Genomic DNA, 18,687 nt, shown 5'->3' on the forward strand with positions numbered 1-18,687 from the left:
CTTTCCACTCTTGTATTCCAAAAATAATTGCTTGGCAATACTTAACTAGGTCAAACCAAGAATAGTTATTTTCACAAAGGTATAATAACAATGACAGGAGCTGTGTTTTTTGCTTTAGCGAGAAGGTAGACACACAACTTATTTTCTTTAATTGTCATGTTACTAATCAGGTTTGGCTTAACATATATATTTCTATGGATGGACATAAGCTGCATTCTTATGGAAGATCTTCCGCAACTTTTCATTTTGTTTGGAGACACTGCAAATGCAAATGCTAAATTTAGCAAGCGCTTCCGTCACGTAATTTGGTTGGCGACGACGTGGAATATTTGGCGTATGCAAAATAATATTATTTTTAGAGGAGCCTTTGTTAGTGTCACTACTTTGGTGGACCATATTATTTACATGTCATGGTTTTGGTTTATAGGCCGAGGAAGCAATGTCAATTTAACTTTTTACGAATGGTGTATCAATCTTTTAGCTTGTTTGCATTGTATCTAAAGTGGTTGATTTTGAATTGTGAGGGACGAGTACCCTTTGTACTCCTTATAATTCAAATTTTGCTTATAAAAAAAAATAGTTATTTTCATTATTGCCAATTTGTTGGGTATTTTGCATTATATATAAATTAGTCTAAAATGCAGTTTTGACGTCTTAAATTTTAAAATTGTGCCATTTTAGTCCATCATGTTTCAACTTTCCGATTTTAACCCTCTATATTTCACAATTGTTTAATTTTAGCTTTTCAAATTTTAATTGTGCAATTTTGGCTCCCCAAATTTACCCCATGTTGCATTTGTTAGGTCCTTGTTGACTTTTTTTTTACTAAAACTTGCTTATGTGGCATTTCAAAAATTTAAAAATAAATGAAATTTTGTTTTCATAAAATAACATATAAAATAATTTTTTGGTTATATGTTTATAAAATAATTTAGCTACTAAAATTTTTTAAACTGTTCTTTTTAAAACAATAATTATTAAAAAAATAATACATTTTTTTAAAACAAATGTTTTTATTTTATAAATTATTTTTTATTTTAAAAACATCTTTGATTTATTTAAAAAATATTTTTTAAAATGTTAAAATCTCACATAATCAATTCTTAGTCAAAAAAATTAACAGGGGGCTAGCAAATGCAAAATGGGATAAACTTAGGGGTTAAATTCGCACAATTGAAACTTGAGAGCTAAAATTGAACAATTATAAAATTTAGGGGGTTAAAATTGCACAATTAAAATCTTGAAGGCCAAAATCGCACAATTATGAAACTTAAGGGGTCAAAATTACTTTTAATCCTATACATTAAAAAGGCCAAAATCGCACAATTGTGAAACTTAAGGAGTTGAAATTACCACTTTATCCATTACATATTTTTTATACTACCATACCACCCAATGTATGGTATGTGCAATACGGGAGGAGTGGGAACAACATATGCTATAATTTTTTATCAACCGATGTACTCATCTTTTAGATTGCTCAACAAAGTATCTAAAACTTTTTATTAAGGTTGCTCAACAAAGTATCTAAAACTTTTTATTAAGGATTGAAGTATATCTAGTACTAATTTGCTAATCCATTGCATATACTAATTAAAAATGTATGTTGTGAGTGAACGAAATTTTCATATTCAAAAAAATACATTCACAATATATGTTTGCATATAATTAAAGTATTTGGAAATTTGAATATATTGGTACATTAGGTTATTAAATTAGTAGATAAATGAATATTAACAAAAGGGATAAAAATTAGTAGGTAAAAAAATGTATGTTGTGAGTGAACGAAATTTTCATATTCGAAAAAATACATTCACAATATATGTTTGCATATAATTAAAGTATTTGGAAATTTAAATATATTGGTACATTAGGTTATTAAATTAGTAGATAAATGAATATTAACAAAAGGGATAAAAATTAGTAGGTAAAAAAATGTATGTTGTGAGTGAACGAAATTTTCATATTCAAAAAAATACATTCACAATATATGTTTGCATATAATTAAAGTATTTGGAAATTTGAATATATTGGTACATTAGGTTATTAAATTAGTAGATAAATGAATATTAACAAAAGGGATAAAAATTAGTAGGTAAAAAAATGTATGTTGTGAGTGAACGAAATTTTCATATTCGAAAAAATACATTCACAATATATGTTTGCATATAATTAAAGTATTTGGAAATTGGAATATACCGGTACATTAGGTCATTAAATTAGTAGATAAATGAATATTAACAAAGGAATAAAAATTAGTAGGTAAATGAATATTTTTTGTGAAAGAAATCCTTTTTTCTATCATTTAAAAAATTATTATAACTAAATATTATTTATCAAAATCTTCAAAAAGTTCAAAATTTGATATTTTTTTAATTTTATTTCTAATAACAATAATCAATATTGAACTTTTTATAAAATAATATAAAAAATTAGTGTAATGCTTATAAACAATGAAATCGTATTTTTTCTTATAAAATTATTATCACTAAAATACAAATAATCGACAAATAGTTTTTTGATTTATAAAAATAATCGTTAATTAATTAATTTAATATGCCGATACATTCTATTTTTTATTTTTTTTACAATGATACATTTGAATTTTTAAATGTACCCTAAAAGCTCCCTTTTTATAATTCTTAACAAACGGTAAAAAAAAATGCACGGTAGAAATTATTAATATGATGATTATGAATATAAAAACCTTTTTATGACAAATGAATGTAAAGTTAGAAGTGGCACGTGCGTAAAATATAATTTTAATTTTTTAAATAATTGTTGGTCTTAAATCAATTATTAGTTGCCAAAAAAAAAAGGCATGACAAGTTAATTTAGTACAGAAAAAAAAAGAAAAAGAAAAAAGAAGCAAAAATAGCTGAATTGAACTTTAAGAAAGCCATGAGTGATGTGTCCATTTCAATTTCCCCAACCAACAATTTCGTATCAACTAATCAAACGTATGGGTCTTGAAATCCCAATAAGTTAATTACAAAGTCATTTAATACACTAGAGAAATGAAGTTAAAATACAAATTAAAAAACAAAAAACAATTCAAAACCATTACATTGTGTAAAATGCAGCCACAACCCAACTCTTAAAACACATAAAGTTCAGCCAATTCATCTAAAGACTCAGAACTAAACATAGGATCAGCATTTTCTAGCATCCATAATAAATGATCAAAAAGAACAACCTCACAATTAACAATCAAAACATTATTATCATATTCACTACCCTCTTGCTTATTCTTGTTGATCAAAGCATTAAGAAGAGGATGATTCAAATACTTTGAACTTATAACATACCGTTTTCTTGTGCTACCAACAAATATAGTTTCACAATTTTGATCATCTTGTTGAATTTCATATAAATCTTCTCTAGTTGATTTTGACCTTAAGCTACTATAAGATGATGATCTTCCTAATTTGCTTGACAAACTCTTGCACTTTCTTAATAATAGATTGATTTTCTTCATGCCTTTTTTCTTTCTTTGAAGGGAAATTAAATTCAGATTTAGGGGAAAAGAGAGACAAAAAGAAAAGGTTTATTTGGAAAAAAACAATGAATGAATAAAAAGTTATGAGAGACAGTGAGGCAAAAAAGTGGTACTTATGAAGAGAGTGGGTGTTAAGTCATTGTTTTCCGGTACTAGAAGTGTGGGGTCAATTTGTAAACCAAACTTTTTTTTTTTTTGGCTTTCGGCACCAGTTTGATCGAGTTCAGGGTCAGTTCTGGCATCAAGTGGGGTCTCAGTCCCCTTCCAATCGCAGTTACGGGGGATTAAAATTCCTACCAAGTTCAGCGTCAATCACCACTGAACCAAGTAAAGATCGGTTAAACCAAACATTTTTAGTGACACAAACAAGTCATCTTTTTTAGTTAACAAATTTGAAGGTAAGAAGATTTTAACTTACAAACACAACAGACAGACAGACACAACACAACTGAAGCTCTTGTCATTCATCAATGAAGACACATTTTTGGACAGATCCCACTGTTTCTCTTCACACTACATTTGGTTTTTTCTGGCCAAGGAATTGAACCAAACAACACAACTAATAATGTCCATGCCACACAAAAGGAAGAGATACATTTAATTACATTACATCTTTTGCTTTTTGGTTTCGTGTAAGCTTACAAGTTCCCTCCACTTGAAGTAAATTCGAGGAACTGTCGTCATTAAATATATGTACCTTTTTTGGTAAGGATTCAAATTTTGGTCCCTTCCTTTTGACCCAATTATGTTGGTTGCTACTTCTTTTTTCTACAATCTATAAATATAATAAATAGTTTTACATAAATAATTTTGAATTTGTCTAAAGTTTTACCTAAATAATCTATATGATATAAATTTTCAATCCAACGGTTGATTTTATAAAATTTATATCGGTTAAAACGTTATAAAGATGTGTAACATTTAATGTCAAACTAGTTTGTGTCATTTGATCCGACTCTAAATACTATAATGAAAACCTATTTTAGTCTCTGATGTGACCCTAAGGCTGACAAAGGCAACTAGCGATCATTTGTGCACAAGATATGATCAATAAGTGGCTCGCTCCTAAGCTTATAAGAAAAGAGACACATGAATGAAAGAGATTCAAATTAGAATAAGAGAGATCTTGAGATTGTGCAAGTATGAGACAGTAAAGTTGAAGGAAAGCTTATGAATCGGTTAGTATTACTTATACCAATAAGCAGCATCTTCTTTTGGCAGCTCATATCATATAAAGTGTGTGATCGAGGACAAAACACGTTGAAATGACACATGTTAATTTGAAGAATGACGTTATTTTTTTTCAATAAGGTTGTGACAATTGAGCAATTGGTGGATTGTATCAAATTCTCTTATATATTGAAGGATTAAATATGTTTTTAGTCACTATATTTTGACAGACTTCTATAAATAATCCCTACATTTTTTTTAATTATATTTTTAGTACCATTGTTTTTGCCGTTTCCAACATTAGTCCCTACCTACTGTAAAATTTTAGTTGACTGGATAGAAATTGTCACATAAATACTACGCAAATTCATTCAATAGCATGGATGGGAAGAGAATAACCATTAAACTTGAGAATCCTGTCAAAAAGTTACAAGAGAACATTTAATCTAATATCATCAAATGAATTACACTAACATAAAAAAGCCAATAACATAAACCTATTATCTAACAGTTAGCATTCTCATGTTTAAAATATCAAAATTATAATTAAACCTTGACATTAATGTAGTTTTGTCTTTCTCATTTTCCTGAACATTATCAAGTTTCTGCCGCAGGAATTGATTAGACTATTCTAAGAACCTAGTCTTTTTCTTCTATGATACAAGGAACTTAGTCATTTAATTTATTAAGTTCTTTTCACATCACATACTCATTTGACTTACTTTCTACAATGTACAACCTAACATAGACCCTTGCATGACAAGTCAAATAATGCAAGATAACATTTGAGATAAGAACTATAGAAGAGTCATGCACTATATTCTGACATGTATGAACGTGCTATTTTCACTAAGATATTTTATTTTCCTTGTTTTAAATATCTAGATGGTTTCATCAGAAAAAGAAAAATAGTTTGGCCTATATCAAGATGTTTCATGATGTTGATGCCCCACATGAATATGGTACCTTGACTTGATGCTTCGTCTTATGTGAATGATGCTCAAAGTTGTGCACGCAAGTATATGGATATGTTTCCAAACATTTGGTGCATATGGTTGGTTATATTCATTAATCATTATTGTGGAGAGGCAAAAAAGAATGTATTTCCTTATAATTTTTTAAGATGGATATTTATTTTTTTTAAGTAACCTAGTAGTTAGAAAATTCACCTTAAAAGTAAATAAGTTGAGTATCTCGGGTACCAACCCGAACTCCTGCACATATAGTGCGATGTCCCTACCAACTGAGTTAAGCTCACGGGAACAAGATGAGTTTTTCTATCATGTGCAAATTTGTACATTTTATATTAAATTAATAACTTTTTAATAAATTATTATTATTTTTCAATAAAAAATTACTATTTATTTTAGCTGTTTTAACATATGCAATATTGCACATGTTAGACAAACCCTTTTGATAATCATCCATAGTGATGATGTGAAACACTCTTCCCACCTAAGAGGATTGAAGAAGTCACTCAATCATGTGTTATAGGTGAGGGAAAATAAATGATTTTATATGTATAAAGAGAACCATGAAGCCGACAAACAAGTCTAAAATAGGTTGATCAAATAAACTTCCTCCTCCAACTCTCCGTGTATATATTTGTTGGTTTGTTAGTGGAATCCATCATTATCACACTGAGAAAAGTGTTAAAAGAACTTAATAGAATCCATATGGGCCTAGAATATATATATAGAGAGAGATGAACCATTCACGGTTTAGAATGCGAACTCTTCCCATATTTTGGGGGGGCGAAACGTGTTCGCAAGTTAAAGTGCGAGCATGGTATTTTAGTAACTTTACAGGCACATGAGAAAATTAAAGCGCGAAAAGAAAAACTCAAAAGAGTATCATCGAAAAACTCATCAGTAAAATTTACCAAAAATATCTTTCGTGCACTTCTTTTTCACATGATGCATTACACACCTAAAAAATTAACATCTTCAATTGAATTGGAATCTAATTTTTAATCACGCTCAAAGATGACAATTTTGAAGATAATGAGTGTGCTGATTGGCTTGCTAAGAATGGCGCCATCTAAAAAGCCTCCCGAAATTGTAACAGTGTCTTTCTCGGCTTCATCATAGTATTCTTGTAGATGGAAAAAGAAACCTATGAAAATTATGTATAGCTAATGCTCACTATAGAATAAATTAAGCATACTAAAGTGTTTATAGTTTACACTGGACTTTAATAAACAAGAACATAATGAACATTACTATTATACTATATAGTAAAGTGTCAAGAAAATTTAGTGTATACATTATGAAAAAAAATTGTGACTAAAACAAAACAATGCCTCTCAAAAGTGTAACTAGAAATTGGCTGAAAAACTTCTGGCCTGTAGTCATAAATTATGTCTCAAAATCCACCGACGCCTACCTTGGAGCACTCTGTCACAATGCTTTAGAAAAACTACAACCAGCAATTGCTGAAAAATTTCCTGATCTTGGTCATAAATAATATCTCAACTTCTCCACTGATTCCCAACTGGTAGCAGTAAGTTCTACTATACATTGAATCGAAACAACATTACATCTCCTTCTTTTACAATGTAGTCTTTACCTTCAGATCTCAACTGCAAACAACATATTTAGGTAAATTCAGAATTGTTTCAGGAAAATAGAAAATTATTTCCTGTTTATAAGTTTGTTCAAGGGACAACAGGGAAATGTTGGATGTTCAATTTCATGAAACACAATCACAAGATGTGTATCATGTGAGGAATCATAATCTTCCTTCGCAAACCTACTATTAATCACTTATGTAAACAAATAAAATCAACAAGTACGCATGTGACGATCTCATATTTATAGAAATCAATAACCACCGTTAGCATACACTTTGCTAGCTAATGATATAATTAATAAATGAAAATAAAAAGGCAGACTAGTTTAGGGAGGGAAGTGAAATTAGAAACTTACAAGTCCTTTTTCTCGTGCTGCACCAAGTGAACCAGCAGCAACAAAGTCATCATAAGCCACCTAATAAAAATAAACATTTTTCATGAAGGTTATTGAATGCAAGCGCTTAAAACAAACACAATAATAGTATATGTAAAATTTATATCCCTAGTACATGAGTCAGAATGATGAATACAAAGCCAATTCTAGTTGTATGGCAAAATTTTGTGAGCTTGAGTGGTATTTTTTTCTTAATGCAAGATTGATTAGATGCAATGCGTTTATTCAAGTAGTATTGAAAACCAGATTGGTTTGCCTCACTCTACATTAAACTCTGGACAAAAACCTATAACTCGTGCTATTAAATTTTGTCATGTAAAATCTATTCCCTTGCATATTCTAGAATATTGAAAATCAAAATCACCTCAACCTTTGTTTGATATAAATGATTACAATACATGCTATGCCAAGTCATGTATTTATAATTTATGTATTATAAGTAGGAGTTTAAAAATGTATCATTGATGCTTACTGTCTCTGCTCGAATGAAACCCTTCTCAAAATCAGAGTGAATAACTCCCGCAGCTTGAGGCGCAGTCATACCTAGTACAACAGAGAAGTAAAATTTAGAAGAGAAATTCCATTCAAATCCTTATATTATTATTGATTATGTTTGGTCAATCAGTCATATTACTTCCTAAGAAAAAGGGGCAATCATAGATAAAAAGGGCACAAGATCATAACCAGAGCCATTTTTTGTCAACAAAAGGAAAAACAGTATTGCCAATCCAAAAATAAAGCAAATTTAATTTAATAACCTGTTTATATATGATATCTATTTTAACCACAATTAGTGTTCAAATATACACCTGAAAGTCGCGGTTAATGACATTCAAAATTGTGGTTGATTGTGTTTGCTGATCGTTAATGGGTTATGAAGCTTCTCATATTCATAAATTATCTTCTAAGCGTAATTAAGCATGTATTTAAACGGCATTAGCTATTCAAATTGTTGTCAAATTTTGTTGTCCCGTTTTGTGTCAAAATAACACAGCTCTAAATTTCTATATGACCAATTACTTAGAAAAGGATGAACAATATCAGAGAAAAAACTAACCTGCAAGTATTGTCCAAGCTTTTGTCTCCTGTGTATACATTAGAAAAACAATATCAGTTTTGGAGATGAAATAAAGACTAGTTAAAATCTAGGATGTCTTGGGGGACACTTAGTTTTGCATGTTAGGTTCAATAATAACTATGGAACTACTAATCAAAGGTTCAAGTTACCATATGATACTATGTATATTATACACGTGTTTAACAGGCAGTAATGCTCTCTAAAACTTTTCAAGGTTTCCTCTTACCTTCTCACCAGAAGTGAAATAAGTTCGCAGCCCCAAAAGATCATAGGTTGCTCTAATGAGATTCCCAAGACCACTTTCATCAACACCAAGAGATTTCAAATATTCTTGCCTTTCTTCGGTTGCTAGTTCACTAAGCTCTGCCTCAACCTGCAAAAACAAATGACCACTTCTCAGTTGAGTCTCTGTGGCAATGCTAACAAGAATGTCAATCATCATTATTTCATTCTAGAGATATCATGATCTATCAAGTGACGGATCTAGCAAAAGTTGACATTGCAAAAATTCCCTACAGAAAATACATGTAAAGTTCAAATTGCCCATATGATATTTGTGAAACTTTAAGAGAAAGGAGAACCCGTTCCACAGAAAAAGTCAAACCTACTGTCAGTACTTTTCTACGGAGAAACATCACTTGCTCAGCAAGCTGAAATAGTCATACAACCATATTTGAAAATATGACGATACTAGGAGGATAACGGTACTAATTTAAATAAGAGTAACTTGAAATGGTGTTTTAAATGACATTTTAATTTTCTTGTGTCATCCATCATGCACCAAACAATACACAAGACAGTTTTGTTGTGAGTCAAATGTTGGCCATGTGTTGTTCTCCTTGTCCTCTACCATAGTATGTATCAAACACACCCTAAGATGAAGAACCTAACAACTAAAAAGGTGACATACACACCATTTATTACCCGAGTTTAAACATTTTATGCTATCACAATACTACTGATTTTCTTTCTCAAAGAAAGTTTGCATAACAAGCTTAAACATCTTACAATCATTTTCAAAATAAATGAATGGCAAAGCTATATTACCCGAGTGTAACTAGAAAACAGATATGGCAACATATTTATTTATGTTACAGTATACTATATAACTCAAAAGTTGTTTATCTAAAACTGTATACCTGTGCTGAAATTGTTACAATTCCAGACTGCAACTCGGATGCAACATTCTTGACGCCTGCGACGTAATCATTGTTTGAAGCATCGGCTAGATCAGATTCCGCAACATTTGCCACATATATAATGGGTTTCATGGTGAGCAAGCAAAGTTGCTTTATAGAATCCCTTTCAAAATCTGTTAAGGTCACAGATCGTGCAGGTTTTCCGTCCAAGAGTGCTACACGAATTTTTTCCAATGCAGACTTTTCTGCCTCTTCCTACAACCAAAATTTTCAAAATCAAGTCACGTGGTGTTTTTCGACCAACAAATTCAAGAGGCAGTGACGGTTAATAATATATAATGACTGTAACCTTGACTTTAGATTGTGAATCCTTTGTCTTGCTTTTTTTTAGTTTATCCAGTCTTTTCTCAATCTGCATTTCTTCAAACAAGAAATATCTTAGTTTTATTCGATCAGTCAACTTTGTCACAGAAACCAAAAAGTATTCTTCACAATGAAGACCAAGGAAAGTAATAATAATTTGGCTTAACTATACATTTGGTCCCTTACGTTTATTTTAGGTTTCAATTTGATCCCTTACGTTTAAAAAGTATCAATTTGGTCCCTTACGTTTATTTTAGGTTTCAAGTTAGTCCTTTCCGTCAATTTTGTCACATGTGGCAGTCAATTTGCATACGTGGACTGACACGTGGCACTTTGACACGCTGACACGTGTACTGTTCAAACGGTGTTAGTGACAAAACTAACGGAAAGGACTAACTTGAAACCTAAAATAAACGTAAGGGACCAAATTGATACTTTTTAAACGTAAGGGACCAAATTGAAACCTAAAATAAACGTAAGGGACCAAATGTGTAGTTAAGCCTAATAACTTCATCCAAATATATTAATACAATCATGATAAAGGGCCTGTTTGGATTGCCTTATTTGAGCTTATCTACTGGTATAAGTTTTGTGAAACTGTTTGGGAGAACTTATGAAAACAGCTTATGACAATTTTCGTAAGTTTTTTCCCACTTATTTTCATAAGTTCTCAAATATGGCTTATGAAAACAGTTTGTAGCATATATAAAAAACAATAAATCTTTATTCTATCTTTTGCTATAAATATTGCTTTAGTAAGCTTATACATAAACACTTATTATGATAAGCACTTGTGCTATAAGCTGCAAATAAGCTGTTTATCCAAACAGACCCTAAATGTGATAGAACTCGTTAATGTGCTTCCACCAAAATTAGAAAGATAATAACAAATTCAAATGAAACAAAGGCAGTAAAATTGTGTAGAATGACGGTTAGTAAGCTGACCTGATCTAAATCTGCGAAAACAAGCTCCAAGTTGATAACTTCAATATCAGACTTGGGATCAACTTTCCCGTTCACATGAATAATGTCATTGTCGTCAAAACACCGTACAACCTAAGGTGATAATCAATCGATCCATGGCAATATTTAATCAGAAAATAATAAAGCAAAAACATTTTTTAATACAGGCAGTATTTTCGAAACTTCATGTTCCAATAAGCAATATGTAAATTGCCACTACTAATCTAAATTAATTAAAAGGAAAGATATGGAATGAAAAGAAGGGAAGATTAAAGTAAAACTATGACAACAAAATGATGGTCAATAGACACCTGAAGTATGGAGTCCACCTCACGAATATGTGATAAAAACTTATTACCGAGCCCCTGCAACAGTTGAAGTAAGATAGTGATCATAGACAGTAATACATATGCAACTTTCTAACACAATAAATAAGATAGGTTGCAAAATTAAGATAAGCGTCAGTTGACACCAAACCTAAACAAAGGAGAAAAGAAATTAATTAAACCTCGCCTTGACTTGCACCCTTGACAAGCCCAGCAATATCTACAAACTCTATGGATGCTGGAACCACTCGTTGAGATTTACTGAGATCGGAGAGTACATGGAGACGAGAATCTGGAACAGCAACAATCCCTACATTTGGCTCTATCGTACAAAAAGGAAAATTAGCAGCTTGAGCCTTTCCGTTTTCAACCTAGACATGCGAGAACACTACTTGTCAAAATTTGATATAGCATTCAGAACAAGGGCTATATATATGCATACACAACATCAATACAACAATCAGCCAAAATAAAGAACAGAAATTGAAATTATTTTATTGCATAAAGGCATATCAAGTTATTGCAAGGATAATGCTAAAATGATAATGGCTTATTTTTTAAGAGTAGTTCAGCAAGATTCATTCTTCTCAACGTCTATTTCTTAGAGAGATTTAACTATTGGTTCTATGTGAATTATCCTTTTACCATAACCTTATGAAAGGATTGTATGTGCTGTAAATATGAACAGAAATTTAAAGACATATGAAATAAAGAATTGCATATGGAATACAGAACAAGTACCTAGCACACTTTCTTAGTGTTCAATTTAACTTATAACTTAGTACTTGGACCTACCACTTAGTTTCCCTTATCATTTAGCTTCATTATTTTATTTTTTGGTATTAACCCTCTGGTTCCCGAGGGAAGGGGGCCCCGGTAATCCAAAGTTCGGCCGTGAGGTAAGTAAAGTCTGGCCAGGAATTGTTCCCACCAAGAATCGAACTCGGGTTCTCCTGGGAAGCTCATTAACCACTTGAGCTCAATGTCTTGGTTATCATTTAGTTTCATTAGCTACAACAGTTCTATCCACAATATCTAGTGCAGTCGATGCTAATTAGTTACGTATATGCTACTTAGGCTTTATTTCTATCTTTTCAAGTCTCCTTAACAATCTTCCAAACAAGTTCACTCCTATTTATATTTCCAACTATAATAATTAAATCACCTCACCTAAGTTAATCATTTCTCAGCTTAAAAAAAAAAGCATCACAAGTCTGAATGTATATAAGGTGCATATCCCCATTTCAGATTGTAGTAGCATAAGGGTTAAGTACAACACAGAGAAACCACTATTTATTTTAACAAGTGCTACACACAGGAGCTAGCAACATAATCTTTGAGCTTTGAAACACGGGCACATCTATATCACAACCACAAGGAACAATCAGTGTAAAATTGACAGTAAAATAAAACCAAATTGCATTCAGAGTTTCAGAAACAACAAATTAGCATCAAGTCCTCCTGAACCCTGATACAGTGATACGGAACTCAAAAGGAAACTATGCCAACTGGCAGTTAGGTTAGGCAGATGAACATAGCTGGAGTTAGTTGTTTGCTGATGAGAGATACTTAAAATTCAGTTAGTTTGTTATTTCTTCTATTTCCATGTAAACACTGAAGGCTATAAATTATAAATGCCTTTCATCCCCATATATTACCATTGACTGCGAGACTTATGAACTTTTGCCTCTTAAAATTCTCTCAATTGTTTAATTATTTCTCTTCTCTTGCAAGCCCTATAATTTACTCTTCAATTCTAGTTCTCGTTAGCTCTGCCTCTAAATCTTACAAAACAAGGACCCCTCATTCTATCACGAAAACCATGAAAAGGACTAAATCACATAGCAGACCAATAATAATATAAAATCTTGCATTAGCAAGCTCATAGGGGATAGCGGATAAGGTAACTCGTAACTGATAACGGATAAGCTAGCAAATTGAATTTGAAATGTTTGATAAAACTAGTTGATGAACTAACTAATAAGTCATAACTATAAAATGACATAAAAAAAAATTAGATTTTTAATTAATATTTAAAGTTTTCAATTAAGATAGTGGAGATAAAAAATGACAGGCTATATTAGCCGTAAGCTCAAACGCTACTCGAACCAGCATATGAAAAACTGTTATAAGCTCATGAAACAATGATCATAATTCATAACCAAACCACTCTTATTTGATTATACAAATTTATACGCTATAGATTAGGGTTTAAACTTAATTAATCTTGAAGTCATTTTCTCAAACACATACCGGTCAAAGAAAAAATAGAGTTTATGATTAATACTTAAACACCCAAATACCCAAAATTGTATGAAAGATAAATCATATAACACAGAGAACAAAGACTATTCGATTCAAGTAATAACCAGCAACCGAAAAAACAAATACAGAAAAATCAAAATACTTACAACGGCATTGAAAAGGGTAGACTTGCCAACATTAGGGAGGCCAACAATGCCAGCCTTGAGACTCATGCTTATCTTAGATGAAGAAGAAGAATATGAATTCTTTGATTGAAAGCCATAAAGTTGAAAAGAGTTTTTGGTTAAAAAACTGTGATGATTACCGAAAAATTTTGATTTCAATGGATGAACTAAAGTGGGAACTAGTTTTGCCATTATTATTAGTAGGAGAATTGAGAAGAGTGTAGAGAGAAAGAGTGTGTTGTTGTTATCTCTTTGTGTTCTACTACAAAAGCATTTTCAATGGCTACGATGTGATGAAGGAATGAATGGAAGAAGTATTCTATCTCACTATGTGGTTTTTATATGCTTGACTGCTTACCGTTTGTAATTATTAATTAGGTTTTGATTATGATAAATCATCTAAGATTCTAAATTGGGATGTTGGTAAAAAAATAAAAAAAATAATAATTGGGATGTGTTCTTGTGACTTTAGTTAACTTGTTTTTTTTTTAAGGTAAATATATTATTCATCAAGTTTTTGTATAAGATGAACAAATATTAGTAAAAGATGAATTATGTAATAGAGGTTTTGTATATATGCAGAATATCGAAAATAAATATCAAAACAAACATCACATAAACGAGGTCTACCTCCTAATCTCATAATCAGAAAGGCGTCCCTCAATTTTCAGGTCACTAGAGAAGACACCGACCCGGCTGTAAAAGATGTCACTAGACACTAACTCTCGATCTCAAATCAAAAGTGATTGGCTCATTAGAATCCTAAAACAAGTCCATAAGGTGACGTGGCAAAGGTAGAACCAGAATCTATGCAGACAGTCAAGCTTGACCTGATTTACTTCTAGACATACTTGTCTTAACAACCTGAGCAATCACACTAGAATCAATAGACAACTCAACTTTGATAAAACTCAACATGTGCACATAATTTAAGTCTTAAAAAATTATCAATAATTCAGATACATCCGCACTACAAGTCCCTAATAATTTTGCAAAACCTCTGATCCGTTGACCATTATTACACAACTCCACCGCAACCAGGTTTCCTACCTTCTTTGAATGCACCATCGGTGTTCAATTTAACTTTACCTTCAATTTTGTTCCACCTAATTTGGGAGGTAAGAGATAAAATGTAAACTTTTGTTCTTCCATCATAAATTATCAAAACAATATCGTATATTTATTTTATTCCCACTATATTTTACTTTGTTGCATTTCATTTATTATATTTCATCAATTTAACAAAGCCTAAATATTACCTATAATCACCAAATAATCTAGCTAGAATTTAAAAATAAATTAAATTAAAAGTCCTTAAAGTGTTTTCATAATTAAAAATGTTGATGTCTCTAATTTTTACTGAGGTGGCACTTGCTGACTGTGTTAACAATGCTAGCTAGAATTTTTATCTTGAAAGTGAGTAAATAAAGTGTCTGAAATTTGAATCACGTCTTCTATGTATATTATATAATGTTCTTACTAACTGAGTTAAACTCGTGAGAACTAATATGGAAAGGGGTGGGAAGAGAGTATAAGGTCAAACCGGTCAATGTCACCAACCTCAGCATAACATGGAAATGAAATGATTTAATAGGAAGAAATTGTCCCCACCTAATAGTTAAAAAAACAAATTACTAAAATAACAAAATTATGGAAATTCTTGGCAAAAAATAAATTATGGATATTCTTTGTAAAAAAAATAATTATGTCTGTTGTTTTTATAAAAGAAAATGGCAAAACAAAAGTGTATTAAATAATTTTTTTTTTAAAAAAAAAATGGTTAAATAAGTTTTTATTCTCTATAATCCTTCTAAATTTATTTATTAAATTTTGGTTCTAAATATTTGTTATCATAGTTTTTTATCTCTGATTTTAACTCAATTCATTTGTATACTTCACATTTTTTTTAATGAATTTTTGTGTTCATATTAATAATATTATAAATAAAATTATATAAAGGTTTAGAATTTTTGTATCAAAAATTTAAAAATTCATATTTTGAATTAAACTTTTATAAAAATGTGTATTTAACCCACCTTTTGTTACAAAAATTAACAAGATACATGTGAGTTGACTTAAAAATATAATCAAAAGTCACGACGAGAATATAAATTTAAAATTTTTATAGAACCAAAAGATACTTAGTAAAAAATAAATAGTCATCATGATCTTAGCTTAGTTAGTAAGAACATTGTATAATATAGGTAGAAGACGTGATTAAAATTTCGAACATTCCATTTATTCATTTTTAAGATAAAATTTCTAGCTATTATACAACTCGTGAAAAATAAAATAAAATAAATATCTTAAACAAAAAACAAATAATGATCTTTTAAAAAATATATAAAACATATATTTGAAATATATAATTTTTTTTATAGAAACAAAAGATACTTAGTCAAAAATAAAATAAAATAGCATCTTTAAAAGAATAAATAATGATTCTTTATAGTATAAAATATATAAAACAATATAAATTTGAAATTTTCCAGAACCAAAAGATACAGTCAAAAATAAAAGACACATGTTATCTAAACACATTCCGTCCGACAAAAATACGACATCTTATCATAATATAAAAAGGAAAAAGTTATGCACACAAATCGATAAGCAAAATATATTATTAAAAAATAAAAATCAGTAAATTTGTCTAACTTGTGTTCAAAAAGTGTGTTTATATAACATTTATGAACATAAAATAGTCCCTTCAGTTTGTAGTGGCATTGTATAATATACTCAGCAGACATGATTTGAATTACAGACATTTATTTATAAAATTTCTAGCCACCATACTACTTAAAAAAATAAAATATTTTGAAAAATAAATAATGATACTTTTTTATGTATATATATGTATATTTGGTCTAGGGATGACAATGGGTAGGGTATGGGTAGGGTACTATAGTACCCATTCCCATACCCGCAGATTGAAAAAATACACGTACCCATCCCTATACCTGCATGAGTAACAACTTTTGCCCCCATCCCCATACCATATGGGTACCTAAATACTCATACATGTACCTGTTACCCGCCTTTTTACTAAAAACAAATTGTTCAATTATAAATTATCATATCATTTTAACGGAATTAAAAATTTTCAAAGATTTTAATACTGACTAATGAAAATTATAAACAAAATTATTACCAACTTTATGTTAAAGTTCGTATTATGTTAAACATTCACATTATTTTTGTATAATTTTGTTATAAATAAATATTTTTACTAAAAATATGTAATAGTTTAATAGTGTTGTATTGTTTTAAATTGATTTACATATATTATTATATAATAATATAAATAAAATAAATAAATATATATTATGTGGGTATGGGGCGGGGTGGGTACTAAGGTACCCGTACCCGCACCCGTACCCGTTCATTTTTGCGGGTAATTACTCATACCCATGCCGTACCCACAATGCCGGTTTTTACCCTACCCGTTGTGGGTAATTTTTGTGGGTACCCTTTGAGTATGAGTCAAATTGTCATCCCTAATTTGGTCAAGTAGTTTAGTGGCTATAAATTCTAGCCTAAAGTGGATTAGTCGGATGTTTGAGGTTCGAACTCCGATCTCTTGCATGCATAATGCGATACTCTACCAACCGAGCTAAGCTCACGAGACTATAATTTTTACTTCCTCTAGTCCTAATTATATGAAAATTTTCACTTTTTAGATACATTCAAAGTTTGATGTATCTAGACTATAATATAGACTTGATACATTAAACTTTCAATGTATCTAAAATGTAAATCTTTTTTTGTTACAATAGAGAAAACAGAACAAAAAGACAAAACAGAAGCGAAAGCTACTCCCGAATGAAGACTATCCCATGCACATCAGCGAGCAAGAGCATAGAGAGCAGGGGCGGACCTTAGTGAGGCATGGTGTGGCTATAGCCAGACCAGTCCAGCACAATTTTTTTTTAAAAAAAAAATAATAATAATAATTTTATAAATAGTTTTAAGTTATTCTTTATACATATTCATACAAATATTAATGTAAATATTACTTTAGAGTTTATTATTAAAGATCGTGAGTCTCTCTCAGTGCCCATTAATTTAAGTATTAGTGTAAATATTAGTTTATAGTTTATTATTGTTGATTTCAAGTCATCGGTTATACATGGTATATTATTTTAAGTTATATATTTTTATGTTTATAATAATCAACTTTGACTTTGTTTGTTAAAAAATTGTGGATAACTGATTGAAGTTGCAGTACCGAGTAAAATTAACGATTGAACTAACATAAAACAATATGTTTAAGTTTTTCAATTGGTAGATGATATAGGTAAAATTGGAATAAAAATTAATAAGTTATAAGCTAATTGAATTAGTTTATCAAAATAAACTATAGGCTAGTATAATTTTGGGTTCCATATATTCTCGTCCAAGGTAGAATCTTGTGAAGTATCAAACAATAGTAATATGTATGATTTAACATATATTCAATAAGTTATAGCTTCTTTTTTTCGAATAGAAATTTTGTGATTTTATGGATATAGTTTGTTAGTTTATTGATTTCTTTTTTTTTTTAATAGAAATTTTATGGATTATTGGCGTTCTTTTTTTGGATATACATATTGGATTAGTAGTAATATTATATATTGTTTTTTGTTTAACTGATTATTGGGATGATGATGAATTTTTTTTAGTGATACTAAAAAAATTTAGCCACACTAATAATTCATGGCTGGGTCCGCCCCTGATAGAGAGGTCACTTAGGCTCTGTTTGGTAACACAAATAAGCT

The 18,687-nt window shown here is 30.2% G+C and overlaps 2 protein-coding genes across 2 annotated transcripts; both read right to left on the bottom strand.

The window, feature by feature from the left end:
• Positions 1-2,866: 2,866 nt before the first annotated feature.
• On the bottom strand, positions 2,867-3,583 carry LOC123898641 (auxin-responsive protein SAUR78-like). The gene has a single exon (XM_045949654.1). The coding sequence runs from the start codon at positions 3,476-3,478 to the stop codon at positions 3,098-3,100; it is 381 nt and encodes a 126-aa protein (XP_045805610.1). The 5' UTR covers positions 3,479-3,583; the 3' UTR covers positions 2,867-3,097.
• A 3,325-nt stretch (positions 3,584-6,908) lies between these two features.
• LOC123898977 (ribosome-binding ATPase YchF-like) lies at positions 6,909-14,284 on the bottom strand. Its single transcript, XM_045950031.1, has 11 exons — positions 13,916-14,284; positions 11,687-11,875; positions 11,490-11,543; positions 11,161-11,271; positions 10,202-10,264; positions 9,853-10,107; positions 8,940-9,086; positions 8,693-8,720; positions 8,108-8,178; positions 7,597-7,656; positions 6,909-7,250 (listed from the first exon to the last, which is right to left on the bottom strand). The coding sequence occupies exons 1-11, from the start codon at positions 14,123-14,125 to the stop codon at positions 7,182-7,184; spliced, it is 1,257 nt and encodes a 418-aa protein (XP_045805987.1). The 5' UTR covers positions 14,126-14,284; the 3' UTR covers positions 6,909-7,181.
• Positions 14,285-18,687: the final 4,403 nt, after the last annotated feature.

Source organism: Trifolium pratense, linkage group LG7, assembly GCF_020283565.1.
Source record: "Trifolium pratense cultivar HEN17-A07 linkage group LG7, ARS_RC_1.1, whole genome shotgun sequence".
Taxonomy (NCBI): domain Eukaryota; kingdom Viridiplantae; phylum Streptophyta; class Magnoliopsida; order Fabales; family Fabaceae; genus Trifolium; species Trifolium pratense.